The sequence below is a fragment of the Molothrus ater genome, chromosome 17, assembly GCF_012460135.2.
Source record: "Molothrus ater isolate BHLD 08-10-18 breed brown headed cowbird chromosome 17, BPBGC_Mater_1.1, whole genome shotgun sequence".
NCBI lineage: Eukaryota > Metazoa > Chordata > Aves > Passeriformes > Icteridae > Molothrus > Molothrus ater.
The window spans coordinates 12,585,666-12,602,070 of NC_050494.2; the positions used below are offsets into that span (position 1 = coordinate 12,585,666).

The 16,405-nt window shown below is 45.5% G+C and overlaps 1 protein-coding gene across 1 annotated transcript in view; it reads left to right on the forward strand.

The window, feature by feature from the left end:
- The first annotated feature begins 3,450 nt into the window (after nt 1–3,450).
- Nucleotides 3,451–16,405, forward strand: part of BMP7 (bone morphogenetic protein 7) — a 40,888-nt gene continuing 27,933 nt past the window's right edge. Inside the window, exon 1 of the mRNA XM_036395979.1 lies at nt 3,451–3,964. Within this exon, the coding sequence (XP_036251872.1) occupies nt 3,451–3,964 (514 nt within the window). The remainder of the gene's footprint in view (nt 3,965–16,405) is intronic.

Genomic DNA, 16,405 nt, shown 5'->3' on the forward strand with positions numbered 1-16,405 from the left:
AGTTTTCCTTCTCAAGAAGAGGAGGCTACACAAAAGAAGTAGAGAAGACTAAGAGGAAAAACTGGTTTCTTAATTGATCCAGGAAGGAGGAGGAAAAAGACAGTGACATGAAGGTGCCAATATTTCAGCAACCTGTGTGGAACTGATCCTACAGGAAGCAGGATAAGGTTTACACAGCAGGCAGGAAAGGAGGGAAGAGAAAGACGTTGTCCATGAAAAAAGGTACAAAGTGGATTGCCTTTCTGTTTGAAAGGAATTTGAAATTCAAGCTCAGATCTGAGGGCTGAACCACTGCAGTTTGAGCTGCATCATCCTTTATTGTATCCAGCAGAATAAATGCTGCCCTTTGTTGTGTCCCAAAGCAAGATGAAGGCAAAGGCTGGGGACTTCACATCAAAAAGTTATTTTTTAACAAAATCAGTTTCTCATCCTATGCTGCTGGCATGGTTTTGTTATGCTGTTTTAAGTACCCCACTGCAGACTATCATGCATTTATTAAAAGGAGTACAGGTGCAGCAGGGTCATAGAAAATACTGTATAAAAGAGAAAACTTTCCCAACTGTTCCTATAAAAGCACAGCATACAGTTGCAACATTGCCCCTCTTTTAAGAGTCTATCCTGCATTTAATCAGAATATAGCCGAAGGTGGCCTAACCCAAACCACTTAGACAAAACAAGAAGGAAATAGTTTCAAACATCACTTTTTCAAGAAATTTGTCAAATCAAGAGATTCGAGGTTTAGTTTTTGTTCTCTGTTCTCTCTCCAGTGACACTTACAGCTCCAAGAGCAGTTACCTAAGGTGTTAACGAGTGAGCAGAGAAACCTCCCACACTTTTCCTTTCTTTCTTTCAGAGCACAACACTGACCTGAAGTTTAGTCAGTTTTTAAATGGGAGCTGCAAGCAATTCCAGTACCAGTAATTTAGGCAGCAGAGACACCTGCTCTCCAGCCCTCTGTTCCATCCTTGCAGACTTTTTAATCTCCATGCCAAAGGCAAGGCTCCTCGTCCTACTGCTGCTTGATGAAAGGCCAACACTCACAACTCTGGAAAAACAGTCGACAAGGAACAAAAAAGGAAGAGAAATCAAGTTGTCTGCAGCTGAAAGGGAGAGCAGAGAGATCCCAAATCATCTGTCTGCCCTTCCTACAGCAGCCTGACCCAGACACCCTCTCCTTGCCCCCAGCTGTGCATTCCTGTGGCCTCCCTCGTTCCACCACAACATGGAGTCAGTCAGAACAAGAAGCTGATCCAGCAGAAAATTATTTCAGCAAAAGCAAATACACAAATGGTTAAAAAAAATTATTTTAAAAACAGAATCAGCTTTCTGACCTGTGTGTAAGTGTTGGTACCAGCATTGCAGAGGGGTGGGGTTGCACAGCTGAAGGTCCAGGCTGGGGTGGGATGAGAAAACAAAGATCTTTCTCAGGGGGAACCTGGCTTTAAACCAGCTTAAATTGATCTGGAAACCACACCCTCAGCAAGGAAGAAATTTAGGCAAATTGCATGGTGAAGAGCAGGTTAGTGCTGCTCCTCAGGAAGTACAAAAGATGCTGGAGAGTTTGATCTTAACTGGGCAGCCAGAATTCAGCTGCTGGGTACTGGTGTTTCCATCCGTGGGATGCACTGGGAGGCAGCTCCAGGGGGGATTTTTGAGCAGCACCAGTGAGTGAGTGTAGCAAGAGTTCCTTGTTAGCTAAGGTGGATGTAGCTCCACAACCTCTCTGCCCCCTCCATCCTCCCTGAGCTTGAGCCATTCCTAAATGTGTTAGGTCTGAGCTGAGGGATTAATGCTGGTTCCACCACTATTTCAATAGTGCCACGAGTGAGTCATTTCTATGTGATGCCTCAGTTTCCCTGTTATTAAGAGGTGCACATGCATGCATACAAACGCATTATATCATTCATCATGGTTCCCATGCAGTTTTTTGTCTGGCTACCTGCTGTTCACACCAAGGTTTGAAACATAAAGAACCAAAAGAAGTGCTGAATATTAGTTTCCAAAAGAGTTGCAGGATCTGGTGCTGGATACTACCAGATGTTGCTCGTCTGAAAATATTAGATGAACAATCTACCAAAAAACACCCCCAAAACGCTGAGACCTGCTTTATCCTCCACCCTTTTTCTTCCTCCTTTACACAAGGAATTAATGTCAGCATAAAGTTAATGTATATATGTATGATTTCTGAGGTTATCTCAGGCTCAATTCAGTGACCCAAATACACCATCCTGGCTTCCCCTTCTTTCCAAGTAAGATTTGGGAAGCATTAGTTTACATTTGTCATCTGATATTATTATTATTAATTTCTGTTAAATGTCTACTGTAGCAGACATCTACCTGGGCTAATTGGGACTGGGGCTCCATTACTGTAGATGTTGCACCCACTGAGTTAAAAAAAAACATCGCTTTAAGAAGCTGACAATCTATTTCAAGGCAATGTCCCAAAAATGGCATGTAACAGGAGCAGAAAGAGATGGGAAGGCAAGGGTGCAGGGTAATGGAATGGCATAAACCACCCACCCGTGTGCACAGGTTGATAGTTTCACTTCAAGTAAATGTTCCTGGTTTTACCATTCTTAGAGAATATCTCCCCCTTCGGATTTCTAACGCTTCTCCATTAACTCTCCCCACTGCCAGCTGGAAAAAGTGACCTGGGGCTCTCCGTGCACAGAGACACACACACACGTGTCTATGTAGGTGAATATATATCATCATCACGTTTTAAATTATTTAATGGAGTTTGTTTTGTCACGGGCAGGCTCTTCCAATCTGTACTTCTTAAAAAAAAAAAAAAAAAAGAAGAAAAGAGTAGGCAGGAAAAAGAAGTGTGTACGCGTGCTTGTGAGCCAGCCGATGTACTCGCATCATAAAGTCTGTGGGAGTTTGGGCCCCTTCCTTATACATAAACCGCCCTCTCTCCTGGGCTGTCTTCTCCTTAATGACGTTCACGGCAATTTAGGCGCTCGGGACCGGCTCAGCCTCTCGCCGAGCCCGCAGCCTCCACAAACATCCTGAAAAGCAACCTGAGCAGACGTCCTCCCTCCTCGAGGCAGTTCCAGGGATTTTCTCTCCCAAGCGCTTTGGAGCGGGCGAGCGAGAGAGAGCGCTTGGGTTTAGCCGCCTGCTCCTCCCACCAGAGACACCCTCCCGCCGCTCCCCGCCGAGCCGCGCCGCTCACACGGCTCCGCCGCGGCGTGCGGGACGCGGGCACCGCGCTCCGCTCCCGCCACCGCCGCCACCGCCACCGCCGCCGGGGGAAGCGCCTCGGGCCGCCGCCGCCGCCGCCCCGTCCATGGGCCGGTGCCGCTGATCAGCCCCCGCCGCCGCCGCCGCCGCCGCCGCCTCGGGCCATGAGCGGGCTGCGGCGCCTCCGCGGGGGCTGAGCGCGGGGCCGCCCGTCCGTCCGTCCGCCCGCCCGTCCGCCCGCCCGTCCGTCGGCGCCCCCCGCGCATGCCGGTGGCCGGGCGCGTCCCGCGGCGGGGCAGCCCCGCGCCCCCCGCGCCGCCCCGCAGCCGCCGCCGCCGCGCCGCGATGCCGGTGGCGGGGCGCGGGCAGCCCGCCTCCTGGCTGCTGGTGCTGGGCGCCGCCGCGCCCGCCCTCTGGCTGCGCTGCGTGCTCGCCGACTTCACGGTGGACAACGAGGTGCACTCCAGCTTCATCCACCGGCGGCTGCGCGGCCCCGAGCGCCGCGAGATGCAGCGGGAGATCCTCTCCATCCTCGGCCTGCCGCACCGCCCGCGGCCGCACCTCCACGGCAAGCACAACTCGGCCCCCATGTTCATGCTGGACCTTTACAATGCCATGTCCGTGGAGGAGGGGGCGGCGGGGGCCGCCGCCGAGGACGGCGAGGGCTTCTCTTACCCCTACAAGCCCATCTTCAGCACCCAGGGGCCGCCTCTGGCCAGCCTGCAGGACAGCAACTTCCTCACCGAAGCTGACATGGTCATGAGCTTCGTCAACTTGGGTGAGTGCCGGGCTCCGCGGGGCTGGGTCGGGGCAACCGGGCAGGGAACCGTGCCAGGGGGAGGCTGGAGCGGGGACCCGGCCACCGACGGGAGGACAGGGGCTGGTGGCGCAGCTGGCCCCGGTTGGGAGCTGTTTCCCGGCGGGGCAGGTGGGTGACAGCCCGCATGGGCAAGGAAGGGCAGGTAGCGGCCCTCGGCAGGGTGGCTGCTTTGCCAGGCGGTAATTGAGTGGCATCGACGGGGAAAGAAAGGGCTCTGACTTCCCCTCGCAGCATTTGGACAGCCACGAGCTCTCCCCACGCTCCACACACGCCGGCACACTGAGCTCTTTGTCGTCTGCTCCCTTTGATAATTGCTGCGCGTCAGAAATGGGATTCGCAGGTAGGAGGTAAACAGGACGATTAGCAGGTCTGCTCCGCATCCCACACGGCCAAGGAAGACACGAAGCGCAGGCAGGAGCAGGGCACGGGTCCCGCGCAGCTCCCGCGGGATGCGGAGCCGCCGGGGCTGCGGGGACGGACGGCCGGGACGGGTCCCTGCGGCATCCCAGCGCCGCGCTCCCTCGGCCGGAGGGGCTCAGCTGCTCGCACATGTTTTCCTAATGGCTTGGGAGGGATTCCACAGTAAATCCTTATTTACTCCTGCAGCTTTTCCTGTTGACCCCAGTTTATGCCGCTAACTCGCCTCTTTTCTCAAGCACATGTGGATGGGTTTATGCAAACGATACGAGAGTTGGCACGCTTTGTATGCGCCTCACTAGGCCTCCCTAATTGGATGCCACGGCCCAATCTGATTTCTATTTGCTCGCTGTAGATTGCACAGCCGTGTGGACTGACTTGGCCGGATTTGAGTAAAACATTGTCAGGGTGCACATTCTATTTTAAATATATAATTATAGACCTGGCTCGCTCTATCCGTTTTTAGACCTCATCATGTGCAGCTCTCAAACCACACACGTACAGATTGGGTGCCTGCGAGTTCAAGGCAGAACCTGAATTGTATTTCCAAAACAAGATAGCTCAGACTTTGTCCCAAACAAAGGGAAACGCTAAGTGCAAGAGGAGCACACCTCTGGCACATAACCTGCCAGGAATTACAGACCCCCATCTCCAATAAATCCATTAACACCTTTATAGATGTCCCTGTTCTGGTCACTTCCACTGTCTGGAACTTCAGAGGCGGCAAAGATTAAATCACCACCTAAACCACCACCTCTCTAATCCCAGCACTTTAACTAACTTGAAAAGCTCAGCAGCTGTAAAGGCTCTGTGACACACGTTAATAATTATCAGACACGGTAGCCAGCCATCCCGGCACAATTCCTGCATGATAAGGAGCCACGGGACGCTGTGGGAGAGCTCTAGTTTGCATGAGCTGCGCCTCCTTATTAACTGCCATAAGCTTCACAGTGGGAAGCTCGGAATTACGTCTGGCCCGGGGGCTGTGCTCCACGAGGGCTGGTGCTTTCCATTTGGAATTACAGTGTTTGTCTAGTCACTGCTGGATACTTCAGCCGATGAGCAATTATACATTTAAAATTAAATATTTGAGCAGTCAAATGTACCAATAGCAGTCAAATATTTGACTTTAAAGATAAGGGTGACCTTGCTAACACTGTTCTCCTGTGGTTCTTGGTCCTACATCGAGTGCGAGGAGAGCCCTGAGCAGAAGACAAAAGATGTTCAAATAACAATAGCGAAATTCACTCTTTGCTTTCCATTTCAGTAGAGAGGAAAGAAACTTATGAAACGTGTAAGTACATAATGGCAGAGAGTTTAGCTCTGCTCCTCAGGTGTAGTAATTTACTGAATCACCAGTGAAACTGCAGCGCTCCCGTCCCACATTGCCGATGCAAGGAAGAGTCTCTTGTCAGCTCATGTAAGAGTTATAAGAAAGAATTAATATTTAGGCCGTTGATAGGTTTGAGTACAAAGGAATGAAATCGATCCATAAATGTGAAATAAAAGTTACATTTTGGATATGTCTGTGTCTATGTGAGAACTTTTTATGGAGCAGGTTTCACCTCTATGAGCCATAACCCCCGATAATCGACATCCTGATGCAGTTTGGTGACTGCAGTGGATATATTCATTCATTTCAACCCACCAGGGTTTGTTGTCAGCTTAGAAATGCAAGAGCGTTCTTCATGCAAAATCCTAAATGATTATTTTATTTAATTGCTGTCAGCATGGTCAGGGAGCAGTAAGAGCACAAGCAAAGCCCAGTAGTTTTAAGGACAGGTGGAATTACGACCAGCAGGGCACTTTTTGGAGGTTTATCTGCGCTGTTTTGTTCCCCTGTCAACAGAGCATGCCAGGACGAGTTTAAAAAGGACACAGATCTATAATAGCTTTCTTCATCGCTGTGCACACCTTTCATCCCATTATAGTCATTGCTCTTTCATCTTTATAGGACAAAGGCAGGCTTGTTTATGGAGGTTTTAATGAATTAGAGCAGCCACTCACTCCGTATATAATCAAACACAACACCTGCTTTGAGACGTACAGTTTTCTATGACATTCAGGGAAAATTAGAAGATCTATTGTAGAACTGAATTTTTGTGGAGACTTTCTACAATGATCCCTTTTAAAGCAGAGCTGAATTCCTAAATGCAGACTGTAGTAAACTGTGTCCTACTTTTGTAAGAGATACTCTGTGAGCATTGCATTTCACAGGTAGGCTTTTATTACTATACCAGAGCCATCACGATGAGGAAGTGTCACAGCATAATAAAGTTTCATTTTAGCATGGAGGAAGTAAAAGCGAGTAAAGAAATAATACTTTGAAATTTCAGCCAATAAAAAACGGTAATTCCAGGCTTCTAAATGCTAATCTACAAAAGCACTTTTTTTGCCTTATTCATATTCTTCATCCATCTAGTTGTACAACTTTAGAAGGAATAATATTTTTTTAAAAACTACATTGCAAGATTTACTGAGCTACATAGTAAAAACCCCAACAACAAACCCCACACACATTGATTTCTATGGAGATACTGTGTATATTTAGTGCAGAAAATTTATGCTGGGTATTGGTAGGGAGGAACCAGAATACAGGTGCTCCGTTTTAGGGAGCTTTGTACTAAGCACAATTTTACTTACTGTAAAATCCTGACAACTAATTAGATTTAGATTTATAACCAGTTAATTTGCAGGCTACATTTTGTCTTAGCTTACACCTGTGCTAAGATGAATGGGGAATGGAGTTGTGTCAAGAATGAAGTTATTTGTAAATTAGAAGAGAATTTAGCCACAGCGGTCTGACTAAGTTAGCCAGTTAATTACTGGCTAATTTTGTAAAATTTATTACTATAATTTTAGCATTTGGAATTTAATTTCAGATCCTGTCCAATACAGTTTACAAACTGATCCATTTTAGGAACTGAAAAAAACGCAAAGCATTTTCTGCACAAGTTTAATTTCAGTTTATAAACAGCAGCTAAGGAGTAAACATCCTCTAGATGACTTAGGCCTTCTCTTCTAAAAATAATTGCGTTGTCCTTATGCTGGTAAACTTGCCTTGGTAAACAGACTTGCTTAGAATATTTTTAAAAGAGTCGGCACAAGTGATATGCAATTTGTTAATTTGTCTCGTGGTTGATTATAAAATGAACAACGTTGTTTAATCCTGGCAAAAAAGAAGTGGGGGGGAATTAGTCATTCTTGGAAGGAGCACTTGAAAGTGGCTTTTGTTAATATAAATCAAGAAGCTGAAGAGCCCCCAAGTTTCCTTTTATTTCATACCATCTGGCTATCCTTTTTGTTGACAAGTGTTTGGCATAGAGAACCATCTCTTTGCCCTTTAATAACAGGCTTTAACACTGTAGGGTATTAGAAAAAGATTCTATAACAGTTAAAAAATTTCCTTCGGGGAATACTTTATAAAGTGAGCACGGGCTGCAGGCATTTGCAGCTGTAACCTGGCTTGTGTTAAAATTTGGAAGGGGCTGCCTTGCATTCCAGCTCACTACAGGCCTTCATTGGTGTACAGCCAAAGGTTAATATAGATGTCACACAGTTTTTCTTTGGAGAGCCTCAGATATAAGAGTACGAGTACAGCTGTGTTTTTAGTAACCCTTTCATAATCACTTCTTTTAAACCTCATTTTCCTGCTTGTATAAATCAAAGATTTTCAAGGATATTTGACCTGGATTTGAACTTATTTGATCTTCACATATTTCCCACTTGAAACAAAGCAGATTAAAAGTTAGCCCTGGATGCCTGGTCCCGATCACATGGTTTGTCCATACATTAAGCCAAGCCCTCGGCTTTTTTTTTTTCTTCTCTTCCACCTAATGCTGTTAAAAGCTCTCAAGCCTGAACAGGTACATCCCATAATTGTTTTGGGCAGTGTGGATATGTGCAGCCCTTGGTGGTGTAACACTGGCTAAGGCAGAAAGCTGGCAGCCAAGTCAAGGTATGAAAGGACCATGCAGCAAGTGACCAGCAGGTATGAAATAAATGTACAGACCCATCCCAGAGAGAATTTAATTAATTTTCTAATTTCCAGGTGTAAAAGAGCAGAGCAGGACAGGAACTATTTACCTCTGCCATGTGGGTGTGCTGGTAGCAGAGAAAGGAGCAGCCAAGGACAGATGTCCTTACACGAGGAAGAAGGACCTGGAAATTGTCCCCATCCACTGGCACATAGCAGATTTATCCCAGAGCAGGGTCTTTGCTCTGTTCCCACACAGGCTGTCCTGGGGGGGTGAATCCCCCTCTGTGAGCTGCAGTTTAGAAGCCAAAACACAGCAGCTCTTCAAGGGCTCTGAAGGAGACAAGCCTTGATGGCCAGGTCTTGTGATGCCGGGAACAGGAGCTGGGCACCAGTGGAGCGTGCAGGACCTGCTCCCAGTGCCCCCAGTTGTGCCATGCCTGTGTCTCTGTGTGTGTCCCAGCACTCCCCCTGCAAAGGAGCTTTAATGGCCTCTGGACAGGCAGCACAAAACCAGGCACTACATTCCCTGGAAATAAGCCTGAAACACATTTTCGGGTCGGCGGGGAGAGACGTGTGAGAGAAGGTTACACAAGTGGTTGGAAACATTAATTAAAAAAAAAGATTATAACTATTAAAGCCCAGTCAGAGCTGTTGACAGGCTCCTTTTAAATAGGACACTGTGATGTTTTAGTTTAATACATTCTGGCAGTGTCACTGGGGTTAAGGCTAATACTGGGATGTGTGGATCCTGTCATGTTATTGTCAGGAGGAATGCAGGGATTAGGTTTGAGAGTGGCGGTGGGTGAGTGCTGCAGCTGTGTACACTTATTATAAAAGATTTAAGTCCCACTGGTAAAATCAATATATTAAATTGCAAGAGCCCCTGTTTTTAATTAGTTTAAATCAAATCTACGGTTAGTGCCATTAGGGCTGCTATCCTTGAACCAAGTGAGGAAATGCTAATATTTATGTGGAAACTGTTAATTTGTGGTTAAAATGATAACACATTTAGTTTTATGCCTCTAAATTGTCCTAACTGGATGAATACCAGTGAGAAGTTGCAATGATGGATGAAGTCATCTGAGCAAGAACACAAGTAAGCAAATTTTGATAGCATGCCAGATAAGGAGACTACCTGTTGATATACAGCATTAAGAGACCATGATATTTTAAACCCTTTCCAGTCCTCCTCTCTAGGGCTTACATCAAAGTACTTTTATGAATTAACTACATATATATATCAAAAATATATCCCATTACTATATATAAATAAAATATGCTACTTTATAGATTCTCTAAATGGAAGAAACTTCTAAAGAAACTAGAGAGCTGTTTAAGTTAGTTTCAGGATGAAGATTTTCCTTCTCAACTGTTCGAAATAAACGAGACTACACACAAGGACTAATCACATGGATAAAGTTCTGCACACGCTTAAGTTTGGAAAAATGGAGACCCAAGAGAAAATTCTTGGCTAGGTCTTCATTGGTGTAAATTGTCAAATTTCTACTGAAGCTGGCCCTGTGGTCTCATTTATACAACTCTACGTCCAACATAATTCCCATAAACTCCCTCTTGATTTACACAAGCACCACTGAGAGCAGAATTGGGCCAAAGAAGTGCCCCTGTGTTGAAATAATGAGCATGCAGTAGTTTCTGCTTGAGCTTCACAGAGTTTTCTCTCCTCATCTTGAAATTGTTTCTGAGGGAAGTTTCCTTTGCTGCAAACAGTCAAAACATGAACCAGCTCCTATTAGTCACTGCTTATCATTATTATTAGCCCGACCCATGTTGTTGAGCTACAGCTGAATTCCCATCCTTGCAACAAACAGAATTCAGCAAATAATGTTTGACAAAAATGTGAAACTGATATTTCTTAATACAAGACATATTTCATATGGAGAAACTTCAGTGCTGAAAGATTCCTGGTATCAAAATATCTGAATCACAGTACAAATAAACAGCGCCTTGTAAAGGCTGTGGGGCCAAATTCCGTGCTGGAGTAATTCCACTGAAGTTAGTGGAATTGTGCCAGGAGATAAACTGCCATCTAGATTTTTTTTGGTGTTGAAGATTTTGTCAGTAAAAGTCTTTACTGCAAAAAAGGTTGCAGGTAGCAAAGATCAAACTGGTTCTAATTCAAAAAGCCCTTTTGGAAATCCTTTTCTCATTGATGAGGACCACAAAATTTGCTGAGCCCCCCCTTTGTTTGGGTCTATGTTCTACAATTCCATTATTTGTACATAAACATACCTGATTTACAGCAGGTAACAGAGAAGCCATCGTGGATGTAATCCCCACCACACTGTGCCTTACCCCTTCTTTTAAACATTTGTGCCATCTACATCTTAAAGTCACTGAAAATCCAGACTGAGTGGATTGAATTAATGGCAACTTTGAGACTACAAGTTTTAGTGTAATTGCTTTATTGTTTTGGAACCAAGATGCTTACAATCCAGTTCCTGTGCAAACATGTTTAACGTGTGTTAATGTGTTTCAAAACCAGACCCTCTCCGCAAAATTCTGCTTTTCATTAATTGACATCAGTAGCATGGTACAGTATTTCAAAGCACTGGCCAAATATAAACTGTGTTTCTAATTTCCTTACTTTCCTGTGTTTGGAATGCCAATGTTAATTTGTTCCCATGGAAGAGTGAGAGCTGCCAACCACAGTTTTATATAAATGGCTTTACAGTGCAGGGCTGCCAACATTAAATGATACTTAGGAATTTTCATGACATTTTGTATTTAATGCTGTGTGTGTGAGAGAGAGAAATTGAGGGAGATGTATGGCATGTTGAACAGCACAAGCTCTGATGATCAAGGCAAATGTTGGAAGAAATTTATCCTTTGAGGGACTGTTACTCAATGTTTCTTCTTATTTAGGATTTTTTAATAATCTGTCAGATGTTACACAGCATATTCCTTATGCCCAGCAAAAAGCTGTTTTGCAGGGAACTTTGTTGCTAACAATCCAAACAATTCCCCCCCACACCCCCCAATAATTTTAGTTATTTATTAATAGATGAGCAGATGGACTTTAGTTTATGTTGTTCCTCTGATCATTCTGAACTGGATTGCAAGAATGTGATATTACTCAACGTGAGAAAATGCAAAAGCAAAAAGAGCTGCCACTACTAAGGAACAGGGGAATTAACTGATTTTAGTTTAACTGCCAACAGGTAATTTTTCTTTAGTAGAATAGTAGCAGCTAGATAAAATCATTTGCCTTTCTTAAAGAAAATCAAGCATTATCATAACTTCTTTAGTGGTATGTCTGTCTTTGTACATAAACCAAATGTGAAGTTCCCTTTAAACAAAGTTTATTTTAAACTGATAATGGTAAAAACAAAGTCTGTTTATGTATTTCTCCCTTAATTCCTGGAAGATATTCAAAATACAAATTGTTCATGTTTCAGTAGATTCCCCTTAATGAGTGCTATGGCTTATCTCTCCATTTCCCCAGTTTATTGGAACAGGTGCGGTGGCTGCCATCTGTGCCAGCCCCGTGCTATACCAACAAACAAAGTGTTGTTTTGGTTCACTGGATTTAAAAGTCTCCTGAGAGTAAAGAAATGAAAGAGAAAGAATTTAGAAAGTGCCTAGTGAAGGCAAGGCACTTCAAGTAATGTGCTTTGTCACTCAAGTCTTCCCGTAAATTACCTTAAACTATTTCTAAACTGTTTGAAAAATATTATCTGCAGAGGATTAAGTTTCTGTTGCATCTCAGAGGTTCCACACTACTGTTTATCATCCTTATCCTTCCACAGTAACTTCCAAGTTAGAGTATTTTGTTGTCAGGTTTAATTCAGTTTTACAGGAGTAAAAACTCCTTTTTTCCTTCTCTTAAAGTGGAAGAACTGTGAATTTTCTTTCTTTTTTTTTCCCCCAGCGTTTCTGCTTCCACCTCATTTAAGAGATACTGCAAATAGCCATCCAAGTTTAAACAAGATTATGTTGTAATTAGACAGACAAACTCATAATTATTTAAGGGCTAAACCAACAACAACAACCCTTTCAGGTTCATTTTGACAGTGTTTATCCAGTGTATCTGGAAAGGCTTACAATTAAAGTGCCTGAAGGGTGGGGATGAGATTTTTCAGCATGCAGTCAGTGCTATCGGGTCCACCTGGCCTGGGAAACTATGCAGGCTTTGTAGAGGAGAAAATCCCTTAACTTAGATCTTCATGGCAAGCTCTTGAAAGCTACCATCCTTAAAAAAAAAAAAAAAAAAAAACCAACAAAAAAACAAGGAAAAGGAGGGCAGAGGGAAGGCAGCTTCCCCCTAAGCAATAATTAAAGCGAGCAGGAGCTCTCTCAGTGCTGGGGAGCAGCAGCTGAGCCGATAACCACACAGAGCATCAGCCTGGAAGGGTTTCCCTGCTGCACACAAGAGCTTTGCAAAGGGGCACTGAGTCTGCTGTGCTTCTGCAGCAGCCTCCCCATGCCGGGCTGAATCAGAGCTCCTCACAGCCCCACTGATGTCACACAATCCCACTGATGTCACCACAGCCCCACTGATGTCACCCCAGCCCCCCAGAGCCCCACTGATGTCACCTGAGCTCCTCACAGCCCCACTGCTGTCACCCCAGCCCCACTGGTGTCACCCCAGCCCCACTGGTGTCACCCCAGCTCCTCTCAGCCCCATTGATGTCACCCCAGAGCCCCACTGATGTCACCTGAGCTCCTCACAGCCCCACTGATAGCATCCCAGCCCCACATAGCCTCACTGATGTCACCACAGAGCCCACTGATGTCACCTGAGCTCCTCACAGCCCCACTGCTGTCACCCCAGCCCCACTGGTGTCACCCCAGCTCCTCCCTCAGTGCAGCAGCCTGGCCCCAGGCCACCCTGGCAGTGAAGGCAGCAGCCCTGGCACCCTCTGAGGAGCTGGCACGGCTGCTGTGCCAGCCTGGGGCTGTAACTCAGCCTGGGGGCTGGAAATCACCCTGAGCCCTGACTCTGGAGCCCCTGGGCCAAGTCCTGCCTCTGGCCACTGCCTGCCTTGGCACTGGAGGGGCTCCCTTGGCTTTACCAATTGTTCTTCCCACAGCTCAGGGGCTGTAAAACTTTTTAGAAGAGTCCAGAAGAGCTCTGGGAGAGGTACTAAAAAATGCTCATAAAATAATGCAGTATTGGAGGTTGGGAGTTTCAATTCTGATGGAGGGAAGAGTTTCTTCCTGGGTGAGCACTGGGGATGGGGCTGGTTGTGTTTCCCTGGGTCAGTGCCTGGAACACCATTGGCTGTACTGAGCCCTTTGGCACCGCAAGGGAAAGCAAATTCAGGTCTGTCATTTAAACAGAAGATTAAAAATTACTGTAATTTAGAAATTCTGAATTCTGGTGCTTACATTTGGGTACTGTTCTTTTGTATTCATATTTTAACAATTTATTTACATAAGACAATTATCTGTAATTCCATGAATGATAACCAGTCATCACTAAGAGAAACCCATTCCTAGTTGTATCTGTTCTACCCACAAGCTGCTCTTCCCTTGGTTCTCAAGGTTAAAACTTATTGCTTTTTCCATCACTAAAAATATTCTGAACAATTTAATCTTGCTACTTTTATTTGTTTATTACTCTGCAGTCATTATAATCCCACAGGGACTTTTAGATGTTAATAAAGAGCACTGCACATCACTTTTCCTGAAGTTTGTGTGGCACTATAAACATTATGCTGAGTTTAAGTTCCCCTTTCTGACCATATCCTTAAAATATTCAGCATTTGTTAAGAGAATGGAAGGGATTTTTTTCTTTTCTTTTTAACAAAAAGAAATAAAAGGCGGGGGGGAGGAAAGAAGTAACTTTAGCCTCAATCTGCTAGCTACATAAAACAGTAAATGTTCAGTTGAGGCAGGGAAAAACCAGAACTGCTAGAGACTGGTTGTTTCCTTTTGGAGGAAACAATAAATGTGCCCACTAGTATTTTAACAACATTACTACTGGGCCCCCTAATTACACAAATACACTGGTAATAAACTGCAGGAGAGAAGAACTGAAAAAGAATCATTCATCACAGATCCTTCTCCTCAGCTCAAAAAGAAACTTTTGGGTAACTACTCTTAAATCTTGGCCCAAATCAGGAGATGAAGACATTTCAGCACTATGTGATGAATCATTTGTCTCCTGAGACAGGTGAAAAGGAGAAGCAAATCAGACACGTGGTGTAGAACTTCTCTCACTGGTGTGGACACAACTTTGACCTCTGAATGCAATAGTTCCTGCAATCCATGGCGTGCACTGTAATGAAATTACCAGAATATTAGAAAATAGGAAATCTCTGACCATTCTGCTGCATTAAAGCCTGACACAGGGAATACAGAAACACACAAAAGAATCCAGAAAGAGGCAGGGACTCATCCAAGCAAACCCCAAATATTTCTCCAGCAAACAGTAACTGTCCTTTTGCTCATTAGTTCACAGCTGTGAGATGAGAGCTGCTTCACTGAAATTCCTGCAGAGGAGGGAGGTGAACCTAAGCCAGTGTGTGTGATACCCTGAGAGTCTCCTCCGTGGGCTGTAGCTCAAGGAGTGAGCAGAGCCTGGCAGGCAGGACAGCGAGTGGAGGAGAGTGCTCTGTGCTCCTGCTCCTGCAGGGATGCTCTCACAAACCCCCCACCCTCACTCACTTCTGTGCTACTTTTGCCAGTTGCACCCCACAGGACGTGAGCTGTGCTCCCTCCATTCATGCCAGACCCATGCAGGACACCAGGGTGTATTTCAACAGCTGATCTTTTGCCCCAGAACTGCAATTGCAAAATTGTGCTTGAAGACGCACAAAAACCAAAACAAAACAGAAAATGCTGTTGTTAGGGGCTGACTCAGGAGGCCTGCATGGCCCAGCCCTAGTGAGAGGCTCAGTGTCAGGAATCCAGCAGGGCTATGGTATGCAGGGCTAGGTGCTGCTGATGTCACTGATGGGCTTATCTTGTACCAAAAGAAAATTCCTCTTGTATAAAAGGGATCGTGGGTGGGAATTAAACTGCAAATAAATCTCTGCCTCACCCTCAGATGCCGTTATGCCTGGGGCATGGGCCACCAACGTTTCGAGGGTGAAGGGGACAGACACGTGCCCATGCCCTACACGTGAATATATCATGTTTGTCTTCCTGAGGACATTCCTGAAACAGCAGTTTAGCCTTGCCATCACTCTGAGACACCAACATTTTACATCTGCAAACAGGAGTACGTGTGGATGTCAGCAGCCCCCAGGTCTTCAATATTCATAGCTCTCAGGGCTGTGTAGAGTTAATAAAGAACAAACAGCTGCCTGCCTATTTCTCAATAAAATAAATGTGTTGCACAGCAAATGTTCCTAGAAAGCAAAAAGCTCCTGTGCATAAGCTGTGAGTCCCACCCCAGGCTAGAGGATGTGTGCTGCTGGCAGGGAGGGTCATTCCAGGCAGTGACCTCCTCTCCAGGTCCTGTGTCCCAAACCCAGTGCCCCACCTGAGCTGGCCTCTCTTGGCAGCACAGAGGAAACATGATGATCTCAAAGAAAAATGTGAACTAGGTCATGAAGTCACACTTGCATGAGGAAGGGCACTCCACAGTGTCTCTGTAAGCAGTAACTGAAGTTTCTAATGGTTATTTTCCAAAACATCCCTCCAAATACTTCATTTCTGTCTAATAATTATAAACTGTGTTAATACCACTGGACCTCCCACATGCAGAACACCTGAGAAAGAGGCAATGGCTGCAGCAGATTAGGTGCAAGGAGAGCACTGCTCTGGCAGGGATTTCCCCTCTGGGGCAGCAGGACCTTTCCCCTCAATAGTTTGCTGTCCCCTAATCTCCCAGCTCTCCTGCCCAGAGCTGCAGATGTTTGTCAGTGCACAGACAAGCTGGAAAGGCCCAGCTGGTTGTGGTCTTGGGGCACAGCTCAGTGTGTACATTCCAAGCTGAGATTTTGCTGATCACAATCAAAGGCTGAGATCCTTATCTGATGGCCTGTGCCTGATATCTGCTGCTTATTTTGTAATATCCCACGAACTGCTCTCCT